General features: G+C 35.4%; 1 protein-coding gene across 13 annotated transcripts in view; it reads right to left on the reverse strand.

Annotated features, from left to right (window-relative positions):
- Positions 1-20,890, reverse strand: part of LOC106171579 (WD repeat-containing protein 7-like) — a 51,599-nt gene that overhangs the window by 21,395 nt on the left and 9,314 nt on the right. For 10 of the 13 annotated variants that reach the window (XM_087011118.1, XM_087011109.1, XM_087011117.1 and 7 more), the window contains 12 exons: positions 20,208-20,353; positions 17,252-17,278; positions 14,091-14,193; positions 13,537-13,705; positions 12,930-13,012; positions 12,399-12,558; positions 11,901-12,121; positions 11,174-11,369; positions 10,510-10,700; positions 9,917-10,067; positions 9,307-9,438; positions 2,626-3,286 (listed from right to left, as the gene is read on the reverse strand). In XM_087011118.1, the coding sequence (XP_086867244.1) occupies positions 2,626-3,286; positions 9,307-9,438; positions 9,917-10,067; positions 10,510-10,700; positions 11,174-11,369; positions 11,901-12,121; positions 12,399-12,558; positions 12,930-13,012; positions 13,537-13,705; positions 14,091-14,193; positions 17,252-17,278; positions 20,208-20,353 (2,240 nt within the window). The remainder of the gene's footprint in view (positions 1-2,625; positions 3,287-9,306; positions 9,439-9,916; positions 10,068-10,509; positions 10,701-11,173; positions 11,370-11,900; positions 12,122-12,398; positions 12,559-12,929; positions 13,013-13,536; positions 13,706-14,090; positions 14,194-17,251; positions 17,279-20,207; positions 20,354-20,890) is intronic. The other 3 variants (XM_087011113.1, XM_087011108.1, XM_087011106.1) reach the window with 2 other exon arrangements.

Raw genomic sequence — 20,890 nt, forward strand, 5'->3', positions numbered from 1 at the left:
TTTCGAAGGCATCAACACTGGCGACGAGGATAAACACTAGTGCAAAACTGTGAGTCAAGTGTCTTTGAAAAAAATGGAGAAAAAATGTGAAGTTACGGAATTCGAACCGTACAGAAGTCCGGAGACATTAGGGTCACGCTCGACGCGATGGCTAGACAGTTTAAACTCTTCGCTGACGGAAAAGATTGATCTTTTCAAAACCAACGAACGGCATGAATAATGAACAAAGATAGAAAATTAAAAATACATGACAAAGGAGACGCGCGCTTATGTTGTATTCAGCAGGGACAGGTGTACAACTTACAAGATATTTTCAGGACTCTCCCAAACACAGGTTAGAAACATGAATATACATAAGACAGTTAACGCTTTGAATGAAATTGGAACACCAGAAACTGAGTATGATGAAACTGAAGTCATTTGACAAACCAAGCCAGTCTAAACATTACGAGTTTAGACATGAAAAACGAAGTAGAAACTCCCTGACTGAGAAAACATGGAACGTTGGATCACTTTGCAAAACTCTGCAAAACTGAACCTATTATTCATGTAAATGACAGCTTTGAACATGATAATCCAGGAGTGCATATACATTTGGTGTGGGAACCAATGCACAGAAGACATGGAGGAAATAGAGGAGGTGTTAATCTCAGTGTATTACCAGATTCAGGTGCATATTGTAATATCATTGATGAAAATACATGGAGAATGCTGAAATCCAAGAAAAATAAATGTGACTCTTGTGGAGGACCAGAAAACAAACAGTATTATTCATACACGTCTGAGAAACCTTTAAAAGTGAAGGGAACATTTGAATATGACGTAAAGGCAAGCAAAGGAAGAGACCAGTAGTAGTGAAAGGACATGGGATTTGATATGAGTTGATTAGTTTTGAGAATTTTCAGTGTGGTTTAAGGAATAAAAGTTGGAGTTCATATGCTATTCTGCAAATGTTTGAAAAGACATTTTAAAGACTGAACTGTCAATTAACATGTTTTGAAAGGACCGTTTCTCTCCAAGAAAGGAAGGGATGTTGTGTTTGGACTTGACATTTGAATGAACTTTTGTTAACTTGGTAGAGTTACTTGTTCCATTGTTGATTCCTTTAATAACTATAAGCTTGTCAAGGAGGCGGGTGTATCATTTCTTAGTGTTATGGATTTGAAAAAAGCGCAAGCATTGCAAACTGGTTCAATTCATTGAGTGATTTGATTCATGATGTGATTTAATTCAAAAGCATTGATACTGGGGTTTGTTTTTGTGCACATGTAATTCTCTTTTAATTGTACATCTATATCTGTGCTGGAGTATACATATTTTTTTTTTCAGAATTTACATGTATGTACAGTACTGTAGCCAGCATGCAAGTTGAATTGAAACAGTTACTGCATGGTTATTTATAATTTTGTTATAACTCTCCATCATCTAAAAAAGAATGTTTTTTCATTCATTATTCAAGATTTATCCATTACAAAACTATATTCATTAGTGATTATTATTATTAATGATATGTTTGAATTAGTTTAAAAATGACAATGTATAATATTATTTAGGTTGAGGTGTGCAAAAATATTTCCCCCTCAAATCCCTCCCCCCCCCCCCTATGTACATGCATAATTAATTACAATTTTTGTAATTTGTGTTAATTCAGATTCGATGAGCAGCTTTGTGTTGAAAAAAAAATTGTTGTTATAACTGTTTTCTTTACATGTATGTAAGTGACATTTCCTCCTGTTAAGTGTCTGTATATTTGCCTTTTTGCAGTGTGGTTTTTTTTTTTTTTTTTTTTCAAACATACAAATTGTTTTGTACAAAAAGACAAGGAGTGGCCCTTAATTTGTTGCATGTTAGTTGCCAGCAAGGTTATATAATGTGTAATAATTTTGTTTAGGGTTTTAGCACAGAATAAATACTTGAATCTTGAATCTTGTATGTCTTTTTTTATAGTTATCTTATTGAATAATTAAAAATAATTAAAAAAAGAAAAAAAAAAAACAATCTGGGCCATATGTGGTCCATGTCCGGCCCTAATCTGGCCCACATCCGGCATGCCATACCTTTGCCAGATATTGCCAGATCTGGGCCAGATCTGGCCACATGAGCAAATGTGAAATAATAAAAAAAAACAATCTGGGCCATATGTGGTCCATGTCTGGCCCTAATCTGGCCCATTTAAAAATGATCTGGCCCACATCTGGTCCACATCTGGCATGCCATACCTTTGCCAGATATTGCCAGATCTGGGCGGACATCTGGCCACATGAGCAAATGTGGACTGGGCCAGATGTGGCAATGTCTGGGCCAGATCTGGCCCAAACATTGCCACATCTGGCCCACATCTGGCAAGCCATACGTGGGCCATACCTTTTGCCAGACATTGCCAGACGTTGCCAGATCTGGGCCAGATGTGGGCCAGATCACTGAGGCTGTCTGGGCAGCTATGGATAAAATCAATATATTTGAGAAATGAAATGAAATGATGCGTAGTTTCAACTATGAAGCAATGACCATGCTTTATGACTCAGAAAGTACTGCTGACCAATTTCCCAATACAATCCTTTTGTGCTCTGTAATCAATTCTAAACACAACCCTTAGTGATATCATATAGATATTATAACCAGTACCTTGTCAAAGAGACAGGAGATTTCCCCACCAGGAAGGAGGCACTGTTCATACTCATCACAGTGTTAGCAATAGATATAACAGACAGCAGGTGCTGGGTGGTCACCGCCTCCGACACTTCCCAGTGAGCTCTGCTGGTGAACAACTGGGCTTCCCTGTCAACAGATGGCGCCGGTGAGGCAGTCGACTCTGCAGACTTGCCCTTCTTGTCCAAGACATGCTTAGACTGGAGGCAGAGCTTCTTGTGCCAGCCAGGTAGGAGGAGGGACATGTGACCCCCACGGGAGATCAGGCCAAAGGAGATTGGCGCTAAAGGTGTCAGGAGGCCTAGTTTGCTGATACACAACTTGTCCAGATCAGGGTCTAAGCCCCAGGCATGAAGACAGGACATCAACAACTGGGCGATCTCCATGGTCAGGTTCCCCTCTGTTAGATAGATATTTTTAGGCCTGCGCTGGGCATGCTTTCTGTGGTGATACTGTGGAGGCTGCGAGGGCCGTTGTGGTTTACCTCCGCCCTTGTGAGTGGTTCCACCTTTCTCATGGTGTTTATGGTAGTGAGGGCGGTGAGTGCCTGCATGGTGAGGCTTCCCAGCAGCCTCCATTCTGGCCTGAATCTCCTGGCCAACATTCTCTGCCTTGTCCTTGACCTTGGCTAGAAAACCTGAACACAAATAAAAAATAACATGATAAACGTACTATTTTTATTTTAGCACAAATACATTCAATTTGTTAACTCTGATTTATATAACATGCACTAACAGGTGCATGCAAACCAAGGAGTTATAACAGAAGGAGATTACACACAAGCCTTTCTATTGTCCGATGTCTGTTACGGTGGGCGGAGCTAGCTACGGGGGGCCTCCGGTCTCAAGGTTTCGTCTGCGTCGCTCTCCTCAGCTTGGAGATAAATTTCATATGCGTTATTTCGCGTTAGAATTCGAGATCAGTAATGTCAAAGCGCCGCTGTATGCTGACGATTTTTTTCACAGGTAATTATTTGGACGATGTGCTGGAAGGGAACGATATCATAGAAAGCGATTATAAGGTGGTGATTGAGGATGGTCGCCATGAGCTTTTTTTAGTCGGTGATAGATGGCTTTTTTATGGCACAACCCGGTGAAAAATCACCAAGGAGAAGTCAAAAGAAAACGTCCCAACTGTGGTTTGTGAAAATGACATTCAAGTGAACGTCTGTCCTCACTGCCAAAGGACATAATATTAATACATTAACGTTTGGACCCTCCTGCCCTTGGGTCCCATAAACATATACATTGTGACAGTGTTTGTGTCTGGTTTTAAATTTCTTAAAGTATTTTTTCTCTCACTCGGTATAATTTTAATATTATAATCCATTTAATTAAAATTTTAATCCAAGGTTGAGGCAATGCCACGACACGTCAGTTTACTGAATACTCGTTATAAATTTCTTTATCTTGGAAATTTCCCTTTTTTTCAGGATTATTTGACACGTACTAACACTGTTCATATTTGTCGGTAAACAAGTGCACAGTGCTATACATTAAGAATAATTTTTATTCATTCATAAATATATTTATGTACAAAATATATCAGAAATTTTAGTATTCACTGAGCTCTTTAAAGTGAAACAAATAAAGATGAGAATATTGAATTTCAAACTATTATTTACTATATTAACTTAAAATATCTTTTAAGTCAACTCTATTCTGAAGCACTCTATACTCATGAAAGTAGCATCTGTAAGTAAAACCATTTTATTATATCAATAGAAGAACAAAAACAAAAATTTTTCACATAAGCAGTAATAAATGAAGTCATAAGAATGATTAAGTTGCTACAGTTTTCCAGTTTTATGCAGTCTATGATGGCATTTTTTTCAACCGTGCAAGTAGAAATAATTATATTCTTTTTTATCTGACTTGCTGATACCAGTCTGTGCCAGATACTGTTCCACTTACAGGCCAGCAAGGTCTGAGAATCTAATGGGCCGAATGAAAAAAAAAAAATCCTAAAAGATAAAGTGGTTAATTCTTACAAATAGGATAAAAAACATGGGATTTTCAAAAGGTTATTAAAGATCAAGACAACACTTAGTAAGAACATTTATAAAATGTAACAGCTGAAAAAATTAACTGGTAAGTAAGCAGTAAGTGACTGCTTTAAAGAAATTTCACTGAAACAGAAATTTCACTGGCAATCAGGTAGACTGTTATACCATGGCACTCAACAATTTATATATAGGTTTTGAATTTTTTTCCACGTAACAGTAACATGAAATTTATGTCCACTTTTGCAATGTATAGAGTCAGTTAGGTGACTGAAAATATTTTAAAATGTCATAAAGGAGCACTATTAATTTAATGCAATCTCTGTTGGCCAGTCTTATCCAGTTTCTTCTCCAAATAGGCACCCTGAGCTTCAGAGCTAACTTGACACTAACCTTTTCACTGTAGCCTATCTCCATCGTGTCAAGTAACCTCTGACGAAAATAGTTTGACCTATTTTATATAAGCCAATCGAATCCATGTTTCAAAATTTTTCACCAAAGTTTGGTGAAAACGCTGATTGGTTGATCGTCAATCGGCAATCCTCGGCTGATTCCGCAAGCTCCATACTAACAACATACTAGTTATTGTCGAGTGCGGAGACATCCGAGTAGTTCCGAGTGCATAACCGTACACAAAGAAAGCATGGAGTATATCGGAATTGAAACCAGAGCAGTATGATGCCCTGCATCATTATCTACTGAGGGATGACGTATTTTGCGTGCTGCCCACAGGTTACGGCAAGTCCCTGATATTCAGCCTTATCTTTAATTGGTCCGGATTTGAACAAAGCGCGCTTTGACTCGTTCGCGTTCATTGGCTAGATCGTTCAATGAGTCATTGAGTGCGGGCTTTAAATTTGATTGGCGGGCGGCGGGGGCACTCGAATCTGGTCAGAGGTTACTTGACACGATGGAGATAGGCTACAGTGAAAAGGTTACTGTCAAGTTAGCTCTGAAGCTCAGGGTGCAAATAGGACAACTCAAGTAAGAATTTCTTCAGGGCCTTTTCTTCTGCCTTGCTAATGCCATGCCACTCAGAAAAGAGAGAAACCTGTAGGTAAGAAAAAAAAAACATAATAATAGCATTATGAACTACTAGTATCCATGTAGACATTATGGAATTACGCAGTGAAGTTTAATGTGTCTTGTTATGACTTGACTGAAGTAATGTTCACCACATAAATGAACAATTTACAACTAAATTTATACAGAACATCAAGATTCATGATCACAAGCTAATAACCCCAAGAAATTGAAAGAAATTGTACTTATTACAAGAAATTATTTAAATCTGCCCTGGTTCCTACTCTTCTGACAGGACAAAAAGGGGATTTCAGAGAGGCTGGTTGCTAAAAGGAAAATGCCCAAGGTTGTTGTATTTTGAAAAGAAAATTAAAAAGGGTACTGTTGTTAGTGAATGTTTAATGCATCTTAGGCATTATGACAAAAGTAACTTACCCCAGACACACTGACCTCCTTTTTTCATTGACATTTTTTAATTTTTTCCAGCCTGACCATAATTCATATATTCAATGCAGCCTTCTCCAAAATCTATAATAGAAAAAAAAACTTGAGTAGTGTTAAGATATGCATGTCAAATTCATTATCAATTTTGAGAGAATTTCTGTTTCAACACTACAAGATGAAATATTTAATTTCAAGTAATGAATAAACCTTAATAGAGTTCTATTCTTTTGTAACCACCAAGGCAAAGCTTCTTTCTTAAAATGAACTGAAACATCCAAGCTTGCCACCTAACATACCAAAGTAGTGAAGTATAATTTAAGTAGAGAAGCAAGTACCCCTTAATTATAGAGGTGTCTTACACAATAAGGTGTGTCTTACACACCTTGACTCAAAGAGAGATGTGTAGTGAGATAACAGGTAAAGTAATTGGTGGAGCCTAGGTGAACTTAAAACCTTAAGACTTTAAATTAAAAAGCACCAGGATTCATGTGTGTTCTTTTTTCAAAGGTTTAATATGAATTAAAACATATATATGTAAAAAGAAGACTAAATAAGTTAAAAATAACTATACCAAAGACACTGTGAAGTCAAACTTCCTGTTAGACCGCCATGATGGAAAATGCTGGGTGGAGGCAAAATTTTCCAGTCAAAAAAACTGAGCACTTTACTTTAACAACAAAGTTACCACTCCAAAGCCACCCACCATGGTGAGAAGAAAAATGATGACCAACTGTCATGATAAGTCTTTTTAGATTTAAACATGAAAAAGGTAAAGGCCAAAATTGTACATTTACCCATAACACTAGAGTAAAAAATTGGTATTCTGAACAAATCAGGTTATTTTTTTCAAGAAATATTGGAGCAGTATCCATGCAATATACACCACGCCACGACCAAGATGTTCAAGAATCTAAACACACCAATTTTTTTTATAATCTTGCATTTGAAAAGTACAAAAAGCGGTAAGGCTTTTGGCCGTAACAAGCGTAACACTTTTTGATCGGAACTCATGAAAATTGTCAATTGTCGTATCCAAGCTAGACCACATGTAAAATCGCAAAAAAAAAAAACAATACTGCTCAAGCAAGTGTGTTGCACACATAACAATTAGTTAAATTTTATGACTGTCATGGGACACAAGTTTCAAAAAGTAGGAGGAAAATGTCTTTTGGAGTAATTTTATTTTCGAAATATTAACAAGATGGCGGCTTAAGCATCTGCTTGTTATTCGGCTACTGAAAGTGCACCTAAGTTTTATTCTTTGCTATTGCCACAAATTACTTAACAATTGCAACTGTATAAAGACCAAACTTTCTTCATCTGATACTATATTTATAGGCACTTGTTATGAGTGGGAAATATTTTTCGTGCAATATTTATTCTCCACACACCACCTCGCGAGATCAACGTGTAGCTGGACACTTACACAGTGAGACCCTACGACATAAAAGTTGCAATTTATCTTCATATTTCGTGTAGTTATGCATTTAAAAGCACTTACCTGTTTTTTGAAAACCTTGTCCAACGTACTATCATATAAATTCTGTATTTCTCTCATTTTTTAGAAACTTGGGACTCCGTTTCTGTTTCTGTCCTCAAAAATCAACAGACGAAGGCACAGATACTAGCAAACGAGATTTAAACGAGAGTAACAATTAAGCGTAACAGAGATAGGCATCCATTGTTCTCTGGGTTCTATTCATTCCGACCAATGAGAGACCGTAATACGGGCTCCGCCCCCACGCATGTAATCTCCTTCTGTTATAACTCCTTGTGCAAACACACACAAACATACAATATAAGCAAAATGGCATTTTATATTCCTGATATGAGAAATAATATCATGCTCATACGATATAAATAGTAAACGCTTCTATTATAGTGACAAATTATATAACAACTTGGACCACACTTATGTTCATAAACACAGTGTTATGGCCTGCATGCAGATTCTAAAACATTACAAGCATTTTGACAGATTTTTTTTATTTATTTATTTATTTTTGTACCATCACAACAATATATTACATTAAAAAAATTACATTTATGAAATATCAAATGGTTGACTTTTATCTCCTAAAACAGCAGTAAATGGTTTAAATAAGTAAAACTTTTTTGTTGTATAAAATACTATAATGAAGTTCAATATTTGGGGGAAAAACAGAAAATTTTTAATAAATCATATGACAGGGAACTTTATATCATGCATGATTTTTTAATCATGGATAAGTGTTTATCTTGGATATTAACTATATACATCACTGAACTTTTTACCATCGATACCTGGTAAGCTGAACATAATATTTTTGATAACTTTAAGAAACATGCTGGTGGGGTAAAGAGCAAGAATAAATAAAATATTATGGATAACTTATTTCATGGATATCTTTATATAATTGATAACTTAATATAACAGGTATTTCATATCATGGCTAACTAAAACAGTGGATATTTTCACATAATGGAGAACTGTACACCATGCTGACGGGGTTCACAGCACGCGGTCTCACCACACGGCCAATAGCCCTGCAGGAACGGTGCCGCCAGCACCATGATGTGGTGAAATGAGGCTAATTCAGAAACTGCTACAAAATATAACAGAAGTAAAGCAAGGGCATAGAAGCTAATGGGTGCTCTAAATTGTTGACAAATGAAGCATTAGTTTATTTGACATCACTGCCTATCATCATCAACACTCTAAAACTTCAATAAAATAAAAACTACTTGCCAAAGCAAAAAGCCTAAAAGCTGATAGACAATCTTATAATAAATAAAAGCAACTATAACATGAAAGCAAAGCACAAGTTTAAAATTGTGTGCACTAAAAAACAATCATATAGTCTAGCAGACAGCAATTTCATTGAAACTTAATTGATATCAAAATAATCAAAATGTTTTTTATTTTTAAGTAGCTGTGAATTGTTTTCTGAAATATCTCAATCAAATTAACCACTAACATACAAAATCTATCATATTCATTTCTGATCTTCAAAGAAATTATCAAATTCATTATAAAACAATAAAAGACCTCCAAAGTTCAAGAATGACCATGTCATTGAAAACCTTCAAAGAAATTGTCAAATTCATCATATTTAACAATAATGACTTCCATATTTTACTAATTATATACAGTTTTACTAATGCTCTTCACAGAAACTAAAACAATCATCATAATTCAAACAACAAACCTTCAAATTTCTGCTTTATTTCATCAGTGCCCGTCTTCTGCTCTGACTGAGAATGCTGGGATATGGTCTTTATACCGTGCGCCTCCATGGTGCCTGGAGACATGGCTGCATATTCATCACTTAGTAATTGTACTGAAAGTTTCAAACAATATCTAAGAGAACAGAGCCACATTTTGCTAGTAAATTGCACTTGAGAGGGCTTTTATTCTTCTTGATTGCCATAATTAGAGAAAAACATTTAATGATGAAAAATAATTATAGTATCTGTGAGAATGACTCAATTATACAATTGCCTTAGCAAACATGAAAAATTTGCAGCAAATTTGCAAGTTAGAGCATTTATTCTTTGTGGCAAGTGTGCAAGAAAGCATTTAGATCTCTGCAAATTTGCAGCACTGTGGTAGGACTCCATTGCATGGTAAAATTCTTAATGGGTTAAAACTGACCTATGGTAGTCTGTTTCAATCCAAAGAGAAAAACTGACCTGTGAGAGCCTCTGTCTCAAATCAAAGAGTAAAACTGACCTATGAGAGCCTACATGTATCTTTCAAATCAAAGAAATAAACTGTCCTATGAGAGCCTCTGTTTCAAATCAAAGAGTAAAACTAACCTATGAGAGCCTCTGTATCAAAGAAGAGAACATGTGACTCAGGGTCTCTGAGGTTGGCTTTGATGCCCTGTATCATCATGGGGAAGGCCTGTGTTTTACCACTGAGGTCAGGACGATTACGGGTAGGATCTGAGCCTGGCTGGTTGATCTGCTGGGAGAGAAGAAAAATATTGTTATTCCACAAAATGTGCTAAAATGTAACAAAATGTGTTATAAATTTAACAAAATCTGCTATAAAGGTAACAAAACATGCATTAAATGTAATAGCAAAATGTGTTATAAATGCAATAACAAAATGTGTCACAATGTTACAAAATGTAACATCACAAAAATGAATGTAAGCTTTGTCAGAGTAACTCTCAATATATGACTCATGTCAGTAAAACTAGCAATCTTATCTGATTCAGCTGTTTGAGTTGAAAAGGAATTTCATGTATGACATGTGCAAGTTTAAATCCTTTGCATCTGCAATACAATGATACCAAATTTCTCAAATAACATCAGGAACTCATATTTCATTTATCCATATCTTATAGGCCAAATGACTGTACGTTTCTAAATATTGATTTTTGACATCACAGATAAACACCTACCTTAAATTTCTGCTCGGCTAAGTTCTTGAAGGTGGCCAGGTTTCTCCTCCTGAACGCCTGAGCTATGCTGATGGTGGGGTTGACCAGAGACTCACTGTGGTGCACAGAGTGACCCTCCGCCTTCATCATCTCGTCGCAAGCGTGAAGGATGTCCACAGCTGTGGTACCATGGACAACACGGTCTAGGTGACCTACAGGATACAGAGAATTACAAAATAAGTTCAGGTGCCTGTTTTGTCATTGTAATTTTGAATTAATTTTTGGTCCTACAAGATTTATCTGTCAAATTTGTGTCATATTTAAAAGGTGATTTGCTGTATTTATTGAAGTTTTATCAACAGCTAAAACGTAAGCATCAACTAGATGACTTCTGTGCCATAATGTATGACAAAATAAGGGCTTACATGACAATACTATGATTAATATTTAAAAGTAATTTTTTATGAAACATTCAACTCTGTCATATAAACTACAGATTTATCATAATTACTTCTTACCAAAAAATTATTCCAACATTTACTTTTCAAAATTACAACAATTTTCAATATTATAAACGTAATATTGTATAATAACTCTATTATCATTATAATTATAAATACAATTATTTCTCGTATAATAATGTTTAATGTTATTTAAAGGAAGTTCCTCCCAGCTACTCTCTGACCTGTTTCCATCTGCCACACATACACTGTGCCGTCTGTGCAGCCTACCACCATGAAGTCATCCAGGGGGCGCCACTTGATGGTCTGCACTGGAAACATGTGGCGGCTTGCCATCGTGATACATTTTCTTTCCTTCAAACTCAGGAGAGCCACAGAATGGTCACTTGCCACTGAGCAGATGCAGGGTTGTATACGAGCCTATTGGAGCAAGCAATATTTATACTATGAGGCTAATAAGAATGAGAAGAGCCGAGTGCTAGCTAGGCCAAGACCTAAATATTGCAGACCTACATGAAAGGAAGACTGCTTAATCCTGTAATGGCCTCTCCGCCTCTCACACGGCTCACCACGAGTCATCCCTGCAGGGGCACAGTAATTAAATCTCGGCTCCATTCAACCGGTAGAGGGATGATGCTTGGGGAGTTGTGTGAGAGGCTAGCACTCGGCTCTTATTATTCTGAATGGTCTCTTTTACTATCAACAGGCTAAAAAAAGATTCTATAAAATTAAAAGAGTAATGACACTCAAAATCTTGTTAAAGGTGCTGAACCACTTAAATGAAGTTGAAAATATTTAGATCATCATCACAGACTAGTCTTATTAGCCACACCAAGCAATGTCAAATTGCAACCTTCAAAATTGCTCTTATTTTATTATTATATATTTCATCTGATTCAGTAGCAAACAAGCAAAAGTAAACTGGGAAGATGGAGATGCCATAGTTCTTACATTACAGCCATCTGGAGGCACCATAAGCTGTGTAATCTCTCCACCATGGACAGTAAATGTGTGGAGCTTGATCCCAGTGTAAATGTCCCATAGAAATACACAGAAGTCTGCTCCGCCGGAGACAAGATGCTGGGGCTCGTAGCGTGCTCCGTCGTTGAATGGGTACAACAGGGCAGTCACTCGGCCCTTGTGTCCATCTAGTACCTTGTGGACAGCATGGTCTGAGATGATAAGAAACATTTATCTTATTTAACCAGGTATTCAATGTTGGTTCATTTAAAGTGATTAACATATGTCTTTCAAATACTAGATTTTAAAAATACCTGTCGAGAAATAATCACTCCAATATTAATGCTTCTTTATAACATAAGTTATTTTTTCAGCTCTACAGAATCTTTCTCTTTTCTTCTTCATCTTTTAACTTGCTCTCTTATCTATGTGTTTTCTGACTAATTATAATTTTGGGGTTGTATCAGATCACCATGGTGTTAAACTGACCATGTTTGATCTTGTGTTTGGAGTCCAGAAGTTGCATGATAACACTCTGTGTGGCGGGGACAATGACGATGGAACCATCCTCCCGCCCACACACCAGCCGTCCCTGGGAGGGGATGTAAATGGTGGCTGTGATCTGCTGGGGCTTCTCTCCTTCATTAGACTGGAACCGTGGGAGAATAGTAATGAAACTGTATATGTATACAGTATATATGATATGCTTCTGTCTGTCGTGCTCCCTCTCTCTTTCTTTCTTGACCCTCCCCTCCTCTCTTTCATATATACACACCCTTCACTCTCTTTTTCTTACACTTATGACACACACTCTCTCACACACTCATATACACACACATGCATATACACACACACACAGCCCTCTCTCTCTGTCATTCTCTCTTCTACTCTCTCTCCCCTTCTTTCTCTTGCTATCTTTTTCGCTGTATATAACTCTCTCTCAAACACACATATACACACCACACACACAGACATTTCCACCTCTCTCTCTCTCTCTCACCCCAGATGACCCCCACTGACCAGTAAGTCCAGTATCCCCACAGGAGAAGTGTCCAGTGAGTCCCAAGCCTCCTGGAGGGTCAAGCTGGCCTTGGGGTGGACAGCTGAAAGTTTAGAAAACATCACTCTTAAATACTTCATTTCACCTCAAAAATCTTCCAAACAAATGTACGTTTATATGTTTGTTTGAAAATTTTATTTCAATTTGTAGAACCCAATCAGTCTGTTTAGTTGAATGTTCATCTGGCCCAGATGTAAATTGTATGTGTCATTACCCTTTGCAAAATGGAAGCATTTGCAGCAACGGGTTTGCAAGAAAAAAATTCTTGTTGCTAATTTGCAACTATACTGAAGCAAATCTGCTGCAAACTTGCAAGAAGGAATTGCAGTTTGCAGCAAATTTGCAGCAGGCCTGATATTTTGCCAAGGGTATAATTACAATTTTATTAACATCAGTGACCAGCCAGGAGGTACATGCAGCAATGTGATCATACTGCTAGCTTCTGACAGATACTGTTAGAAATAGACCTAGATTTTGTTTAAAAAAAAAACTGATTTCAAATCACCATTCATCTCTTGAGTCTGATTTAATCACAATCAATTTCTGTACATAAGCCCCCTCAGTTACCTGGCAGTCTATCAAAACTCTCCTGTCTCACCAGTGTCATCTGCTGCTCTGTCACCTCAGGTATGCACCAGACCACGATTCTCCCCTCAGAGTCCCCGCGCAGTAACATCTTCTGCTGTTTCCACATTGTGCCAAAGAAGTAGGTCATTGCTGGGGAACAGACCAGTTTCTGGGGGGGAAATGATTGCGTGTTTGAAATTTGTGTGCTTTCAAATGTATCCTGCATTAAATGTGACAAAAATTTTCTTAAAGGTAACAGATTGCCTTCTGAAATACTATTTTAAATTTTTTATTGGAAATTCATTTGAAATGATTATGTCAAGTGATTTAATCTTACTTTAAATGCACTATCATTTTATATAATTACGCATTTACTATATTTTGCAAAGACAGTACAATAAACCCTGTAAGTTAAAAAACAGATGACACATTGCATTAGCTGAATAGTGTGTATCACACCTAATGCCACATACAGTGTATTACTATAGATAGGACAACAGCTTTAAATGGCTTTAGTTGTGGCCCATCATGACAGACATGACAAGCCAATTTACCTGCTCCTGCAACACATCAAGAACACCATACGTCATGGGGGCTGCGTTTTCCTTCACCACATTCCCGACCATTTTACGAAAATCTTGACTCTTGGGGTTAGCACTAGAAAATAATACTGAATATGTGTATTAGTCTCCTCTCCAATCTTCAAGCAGATTTGTAAGTACTCGTAACTGTTCTACATGCTGCAAAAATTTCAAATGGGTCACAAAGAAACAACCTGCAGACGTGCAATAAAAACACAGACATGTGCAATTTGTAAGGATATCAATAAAATGTCACAAAAACAAAACATCCACCAAAGCTCCTGAACTAACATCTGCAACACCAACCACTGCTCCAAGGTAACTGACTGGTAGATTTAGTAATAGACTTGTCAAGTATTGGATTTTCCAGTAACTAAGGCCAATTTGACTAGTAAGGATTTTAGGAACATGTTAATTACTTCATATTGATATTGAATAATTATCCAGTTCACGGGATTCTGTATTTTATAAATTTCATCCTTGGATGGACAAATTACAATTATAAAGAGTGGTTTTCTTAGATCTACCAGTCAGAGAGCCCAGCGGGAACAGGGGAGTAAAAGGAATACAAGTTATGAGGTCAAATATCAAGTATAAATAAAGAAATAAGAAGCAGTACCAAGCACCAGATTCTATGATTCTGTAAATGAAAGGAACATCTTTATTTGTTTGTCTGTTGTTGTTTGTGAGGTATTTGAATTAATTTTTTTTTTGTTTTGTTTTGTGTTGTTTGTTTGTGTTAATTGTTTGTTTTTCTGATGCAGTCTTGTTTGTGCACCAAGCTATAGGTGGCGTATCATACCAGGATGCTCCAAATGCCCCTTCTACAACACATCCACAATATGCAATAACTGAACAGATGTGCAACAGCCATAAACCACACATCTGCCTTCTGTGCATGGTAATTACTCAATACTTAGAATATCTGACTTTAAACATATCACTTTTTAGTCTTTTTTTTGGTCATTTTCACTTACTCATAAAAGTATAGTCTTAGACATGAAACGAACTCCATTTCTAGACCCTTTAAATCATCAAGTTCAGATATTTAATGAAAGCATTATTGTTTATGTGATAAAAACATAATTGCTTTCTCTGGGATGTGATTAAGAGTAATTACCATACTTGGTAGCAACACTGACAAAATCAATAAAAAGCATGGTAAACATATACATATCTTTGTTATGATATTGTAAAAAAAAGGAGCCCTAAGCTTTTAAAAAATCTGAAATCTGGACAATAATCTGAAGATTTCAATATTTTCTTTCCAAATGACACATCCATTTCTCTCTCCCACCCATCCACCTTTTTTTTTTTTCAGAATAGGATCAAAATAACTTTTTCATTACCAGATACAAGCTCAAAATGGTTGGGGACAGAAATTCAAAGATGGCAAATTACAAAGATCCAATTATCAGAGAGCATCCATGCATTGTATTCAAGCAATTCTGATTAAATTTTTATTAAATTTTTCGAGAAAAAAAAAAAAAAAAAAAAAAAAAAAAAAAAAAAAAAAAACCAATGTATAAATTAACAAGGGCTGCCTTCCTTTCTGTACTCAGCATGTATATAGTAGAAGGTCTTGTTTCCATTCAGATCTGTAAGCAGGAAGCCAGGTTCAGGGGGGTCAAAAGAGATACCCCTTTTGACCAGAAAATGTGTGCTTTGAATTAAAAGTTGATCTCTTATTAACTTAGAACATATAAAAAAAGTGCACTTTTTTTTCGAAAAAAAGACCCCCAACTGGAATTGCAAGCTATATGCTGGGCCATTTTATCAAAGTATCAAGTAATAATTGACTATATAAATTGTGTAGAATACGTTGTAATGCACGGCATTGGCAACCCTGTTAATAATTTCTAACATTTTGAAACCACAACCAAAAAACCACCTGTCCAAGCTTAAGAAGAGAGAAAGAACAACAATCCAGCATAAAAAAAGAGAATTTTTTTACATGCCAGGACTTTGTTTCAACATTCCCTTACATGCAAAGAAAAAGTCTATCCAACAAAGTAAATAATGAACAATAAAACAAAATTAAGACACCATAACAAAGTGCCTATAAAAACAATTAAATACAATGAAAAATTCAACCCTGGGACTGCACTGCACTGCCACCTATACTTATGTCACAGCTTCAGATGCAGAAAAAGTGACAACATGTCACTGGATATGCATATTCAGTTTTTAAAAATCTCACCAATCATGCAGTTTTCGAACTGACAATAATATTGTGACCATATTTTTTACCTTTGACCTTCTTGGGAATAGTCAAACAGCCCGCATGAACAAAGAATACTAGTAGTTTCAAATAAGAACTTTGCTTAAGACTAAATTTTTTAGTTCAGCTTTGCAGTTAACACAATAAGTAACTTTATCCTTAGACAAATCCAAACTGTTGATTTCTACTTTTAAAAAGCTTTGGTAAGAGTGTAGAATCAACAATTCACAATCTAAAGCTGTGACATTCATCAAGATGGCAGATATGACCATTATCAGAAGCATGGCTATAGTTCTTCATAGAATGAAATATGACTTCTGCAGCAAATTTATATAATTCGCTTTAATTTTTGACCATAATAATTACTTCATTTTTATGATGAATTTTACCTCTGCAACATCTGTTTTAGAACTAAGCTGAAAATAATAAATATTTTCCACCAAAAACCATTCTGCTTTGTCATATTTCATTTTCACCTTGGAAAAACACAAAAAGCAGTTTGAACCTAAAACTAGACCAATAAACAAACTGGCCAAAGACGACTCAACAGCAGATCCAGAATGACACTTTTGATAGTTGCCATGGCAACAATTGCACTCATCAAAAGATAATAAAATTTCTTTCTAGCCAAAATATTTATTCCACTAAACTTTGCTGAATTTTGCCAAAAATGCATACTTTTATGTTACATTTTGAATTGGATACAATAAACAAGAACAACATTTGAATTTTTTTCTTGCCAAATGAGAATAAACAGTACATGTACGTATGTCTGAGCATTTTTCAGGAAGATAAAAGTGAAGGTAAACCCTGGCTGCTAAGTGCCCCCCTCTCCCCTGGGGTCTCCCTGGATCAACTGTTGATTTTGAACCTTGTATTAAATAAAAATAGCATCATCTTGTCTTCATCTTACCTCTGCAGCACCTTGCCCTTTAGTAGACTTTAAGGAATAGGACGGGAAATAAAACAGGGGTTAAATTTTAAATAACTTCACAAAGCATGGTGGTGTAAGACAATAAAGAGTGGAAATTAAAAGAATTAAAAATAAGGAATAAAAATGAACATATGACCACTGTGAGCCCTTGTGTTTCAGTTTAAATCCTCAAATTATACATCAATATTCAAATTATCAAACAACAATTTCACATATCATTGTAGCCTTATCTGAAGAAAAAAAAAATACATTTCAGCAGTTCATAAACTTAGGAGAAAAAAGTATATATTTTGTTCAAAGATTCCAAGAGGCAACACACTGTGCAGTATACAAACTTAAAATGAAACAAAAATGTGTTCAGGGTTTCATAAAATTCTTCATAAAAATGAGACAACAACAACAACAAAAAAGTTTAAAATCTCTTAAAGAGGACCACTTCAGACAATGTTGAAAACATATCTGATACCACTTCATCTAGAAAACAAGTCAGCAGTAAAACACACACAAGTACATAGCACAACATTCCAGACAATCACATTACACAAGACAGTAATATTTCTCATTAAAAACAAATACAACATGATATTGTTTCAAGTCACGACTGTAAGAGTCTCAACATGTAAAGAGAGAAGAAAAAACAGCACTTGTACGTCTTGAAAACCATCACCATGACAACAACAAACAAGACAGGACTGTTACACGTGCACACTTAGAGATAGCTTTTTTAACATACTGTTTTAAATTGTATACAATTGTAAATCAAAGATTTCGTCTTTAAAATAATATTGGCTACCAACATTAAAATCTGAAAACTAATTTTATGAGAAATTTACGCATCATACTTGAGTAACAAATACCAATGAGTGTAAAACCATAAATACACATGTAACAAGCGACATTTCTTAGAATTTTTTTCTTTTTGTACTGACATATAACATACACATTCAGTGCGACACCAGTACCTGAACAAAATTGTCTAGTCTAAATAAATAAATAAATAAATAATAAACTAACAAAATAATAGCTAAAAACTGAGCAAATATTTCCCACCTCAGTCTAAAGCATTTTATGAGATACCAAATCACCATGGAAATAAAAAAAATGTAAAACAAAACCAAATGATTTATTTCCTGATATTTAAATGAAATTTCAAATATATTTTGGATAAAGCTAAACTGTGCCTTTTACCAAACTATTACTATAATTAGACATTCAGTGCAAATCAGCCCATTAACTTGTAGAGGATACTGAAAGTAGACAGCATGGCTGGCAGATATACAGACATTGTACAAAAACAAATCCAAGAAACGTACTGAACAGTGTCAGATGTTTCAACAAGATGAATCATTATGGTTAAAAAGTGAAAGATTCTGTATAATTTCATCAATTTTCACCCCAGTACCATGAACAATTACAATGAATTTCACAGTGACAGAGACAACATGGACAGGCAGAATACAGAACAGAATTAAACAGATTCCAAACTAACAATTACAATGTCTGTACATAAAACTCCTTCAACATTGAGTGCATATAATTCATATCTTATTGGTGCCTATATGACAAAAACAAATACCATCTTAAATAAATGAAAACTATCTCCATTCTGTGCAAAGGTACTGTAATGACCCTTTTAAATTGGACTCCTCTCTTGTTCTAATCTATAGCTAGAAGGCTGTAAATGTGGGTCAAGAATAAACTACCCAATTATACATAATCCAATATATTGCACTTTATGTAATCCATATGGAGCCAACATTGTGAATTACAGAATCCAATATGTAAAGCTGTTTGTGATCACATGTAGCCATGTTGAATTACATAATCCAATATATATAGTTAAAAATTTCCAGGACCATAATTTTGACATAAGACATCTAGTAGACAATTGCTGTTTGGTGGGTACAAAATTGGAGAGAGTACTACTGAGCACAATTCCTTGATTTTTCCCCAATTATAGGGACTATTTCTGATTTTTTTTTACTTTTCCTGGACTGGAAAAGAGGGTAAGTCACTTCCAATTTTTTGCCCGATTTCCAGGTACGAGGTCAATCCGGCTATGGTGATCCATATTGAATCATATAAGACAATATATTGAGCTATGCACAATCCATATTGAATCATATAAAACAATATATTGAGCTATGTGTGATCCATATTGAATCATATAAAACAATATACTATACTGGGCTAACTACTATACTATTGGTTACTCACTCTGTGGGGTAAAGATCTGGGCAGCTTCTCAACATGGATCAAATAACAATACTGCATTATTCTTTCTCTCTCTTTTGATAATTTTCTAACAAAATTCACAAGATTTCTACAATTTTTTCACCATATTTAGGCCTCATAGAATTTTCATTTAGCAATCAAGTATTCATATAGCTATACCTGTTAATTACTTTATTATTGCATTTTTCATAATGATCCAATCATAATATTTTCTTTATCTAGCATCGTGTTTATTCATGGAATGTCTCACTGATATGACAATGATAGCTCATACTGTTGCAAAAAAAAAACAAAAAAAAACTGCAATATATCAAAATTAATAAGCTAATTTTCTAACAAATATCTTTCAAAGCATTTCTAACCCAATAAAGTAAGACTGTAATGAAAATGAATGATGAATGTTTCTCAAACCAAAACAGGCAGTAATTTATAAAAGTACATGATAAAAATAACAATGTTACATCTGAAATAATAATTATTGTATCTTACTCATTTTACTTAACTGATTAGATACTGGATTTAAATATATAAAAGTAGACTCAAATTTTCTTAAAAACATTAACAGACACACACTATGTATATATATATATGCACAAGTTTGTACAAACAATAATGCAAAGCAGATTTTTACTCATCTTCCATCACACACACACACACACACACACACACACACACACACACACACACATCATGTACTCACTTCATGGGCAGTTTGTAGAGATATCCCTTCCCCTCACTGCTCCACACAATGACTTTGTCCACGGCGATGAACTCTCCGCCTGACCACCTCTCTCCCGTTCTGGCAGACTCTGAACACAGCAGAGAGAAATCACCTGCATCATAGATCTGGAATTATAAGATAAATGAAATCCTATTTATTAATAATCTAAATTATGAAATTCATTGTATGATGTATGTATTCATCATATTCACATCCATGAGATATAGAAGGTACACTAACTTTTTAATGAAAAAAAGTCCAGAATGAAACATCATTTGTAACTCAATGATCTTCATGGAATTTCCTTGAAGTATCATGGATATTGTTTGTAGTTAACAAAGTCTAAAGTCTGGGTCTTTTCTCTTTATCCACTAGCAGACAAAACCTCAACACAGCAGACGAAACCTCAGCAAACTCACACACTGAGAGAATATTGTGTTACTCTCATTTTTAAACACAGTAATGAAATATGCAAAAATGTTCATTAGCTTGGTAGTTGGATCATAAAAGAAATTATCAAACACAAGCCGAAAAGCTTTCATACCATTATCTGCTCACATAAGTCTGATGAAGGCCTGTGTCCAGGTTGGCCATAAGCTGATGGTATGAAAGTTTTTTGTTTTTTTTTTTTGTTTTTTTGGGCTTATGTTTGATCATATTCA

This window comes from Lingula anatina, chromosome 4, assembly GCF_051362555.1.
Source record: "Lingula anatina isolate TDL-2025a chromosome 4, LinAna3.0, whole genome shotgun sequence".
In the NCBI taxonomy this organism is placed as follows: domain Eukaryota; kingdom Metazoa; phylum Brachiopoda; class Lingulata; order Lingulida; family Lingulidae; genus Lingula; species Lingula anatina.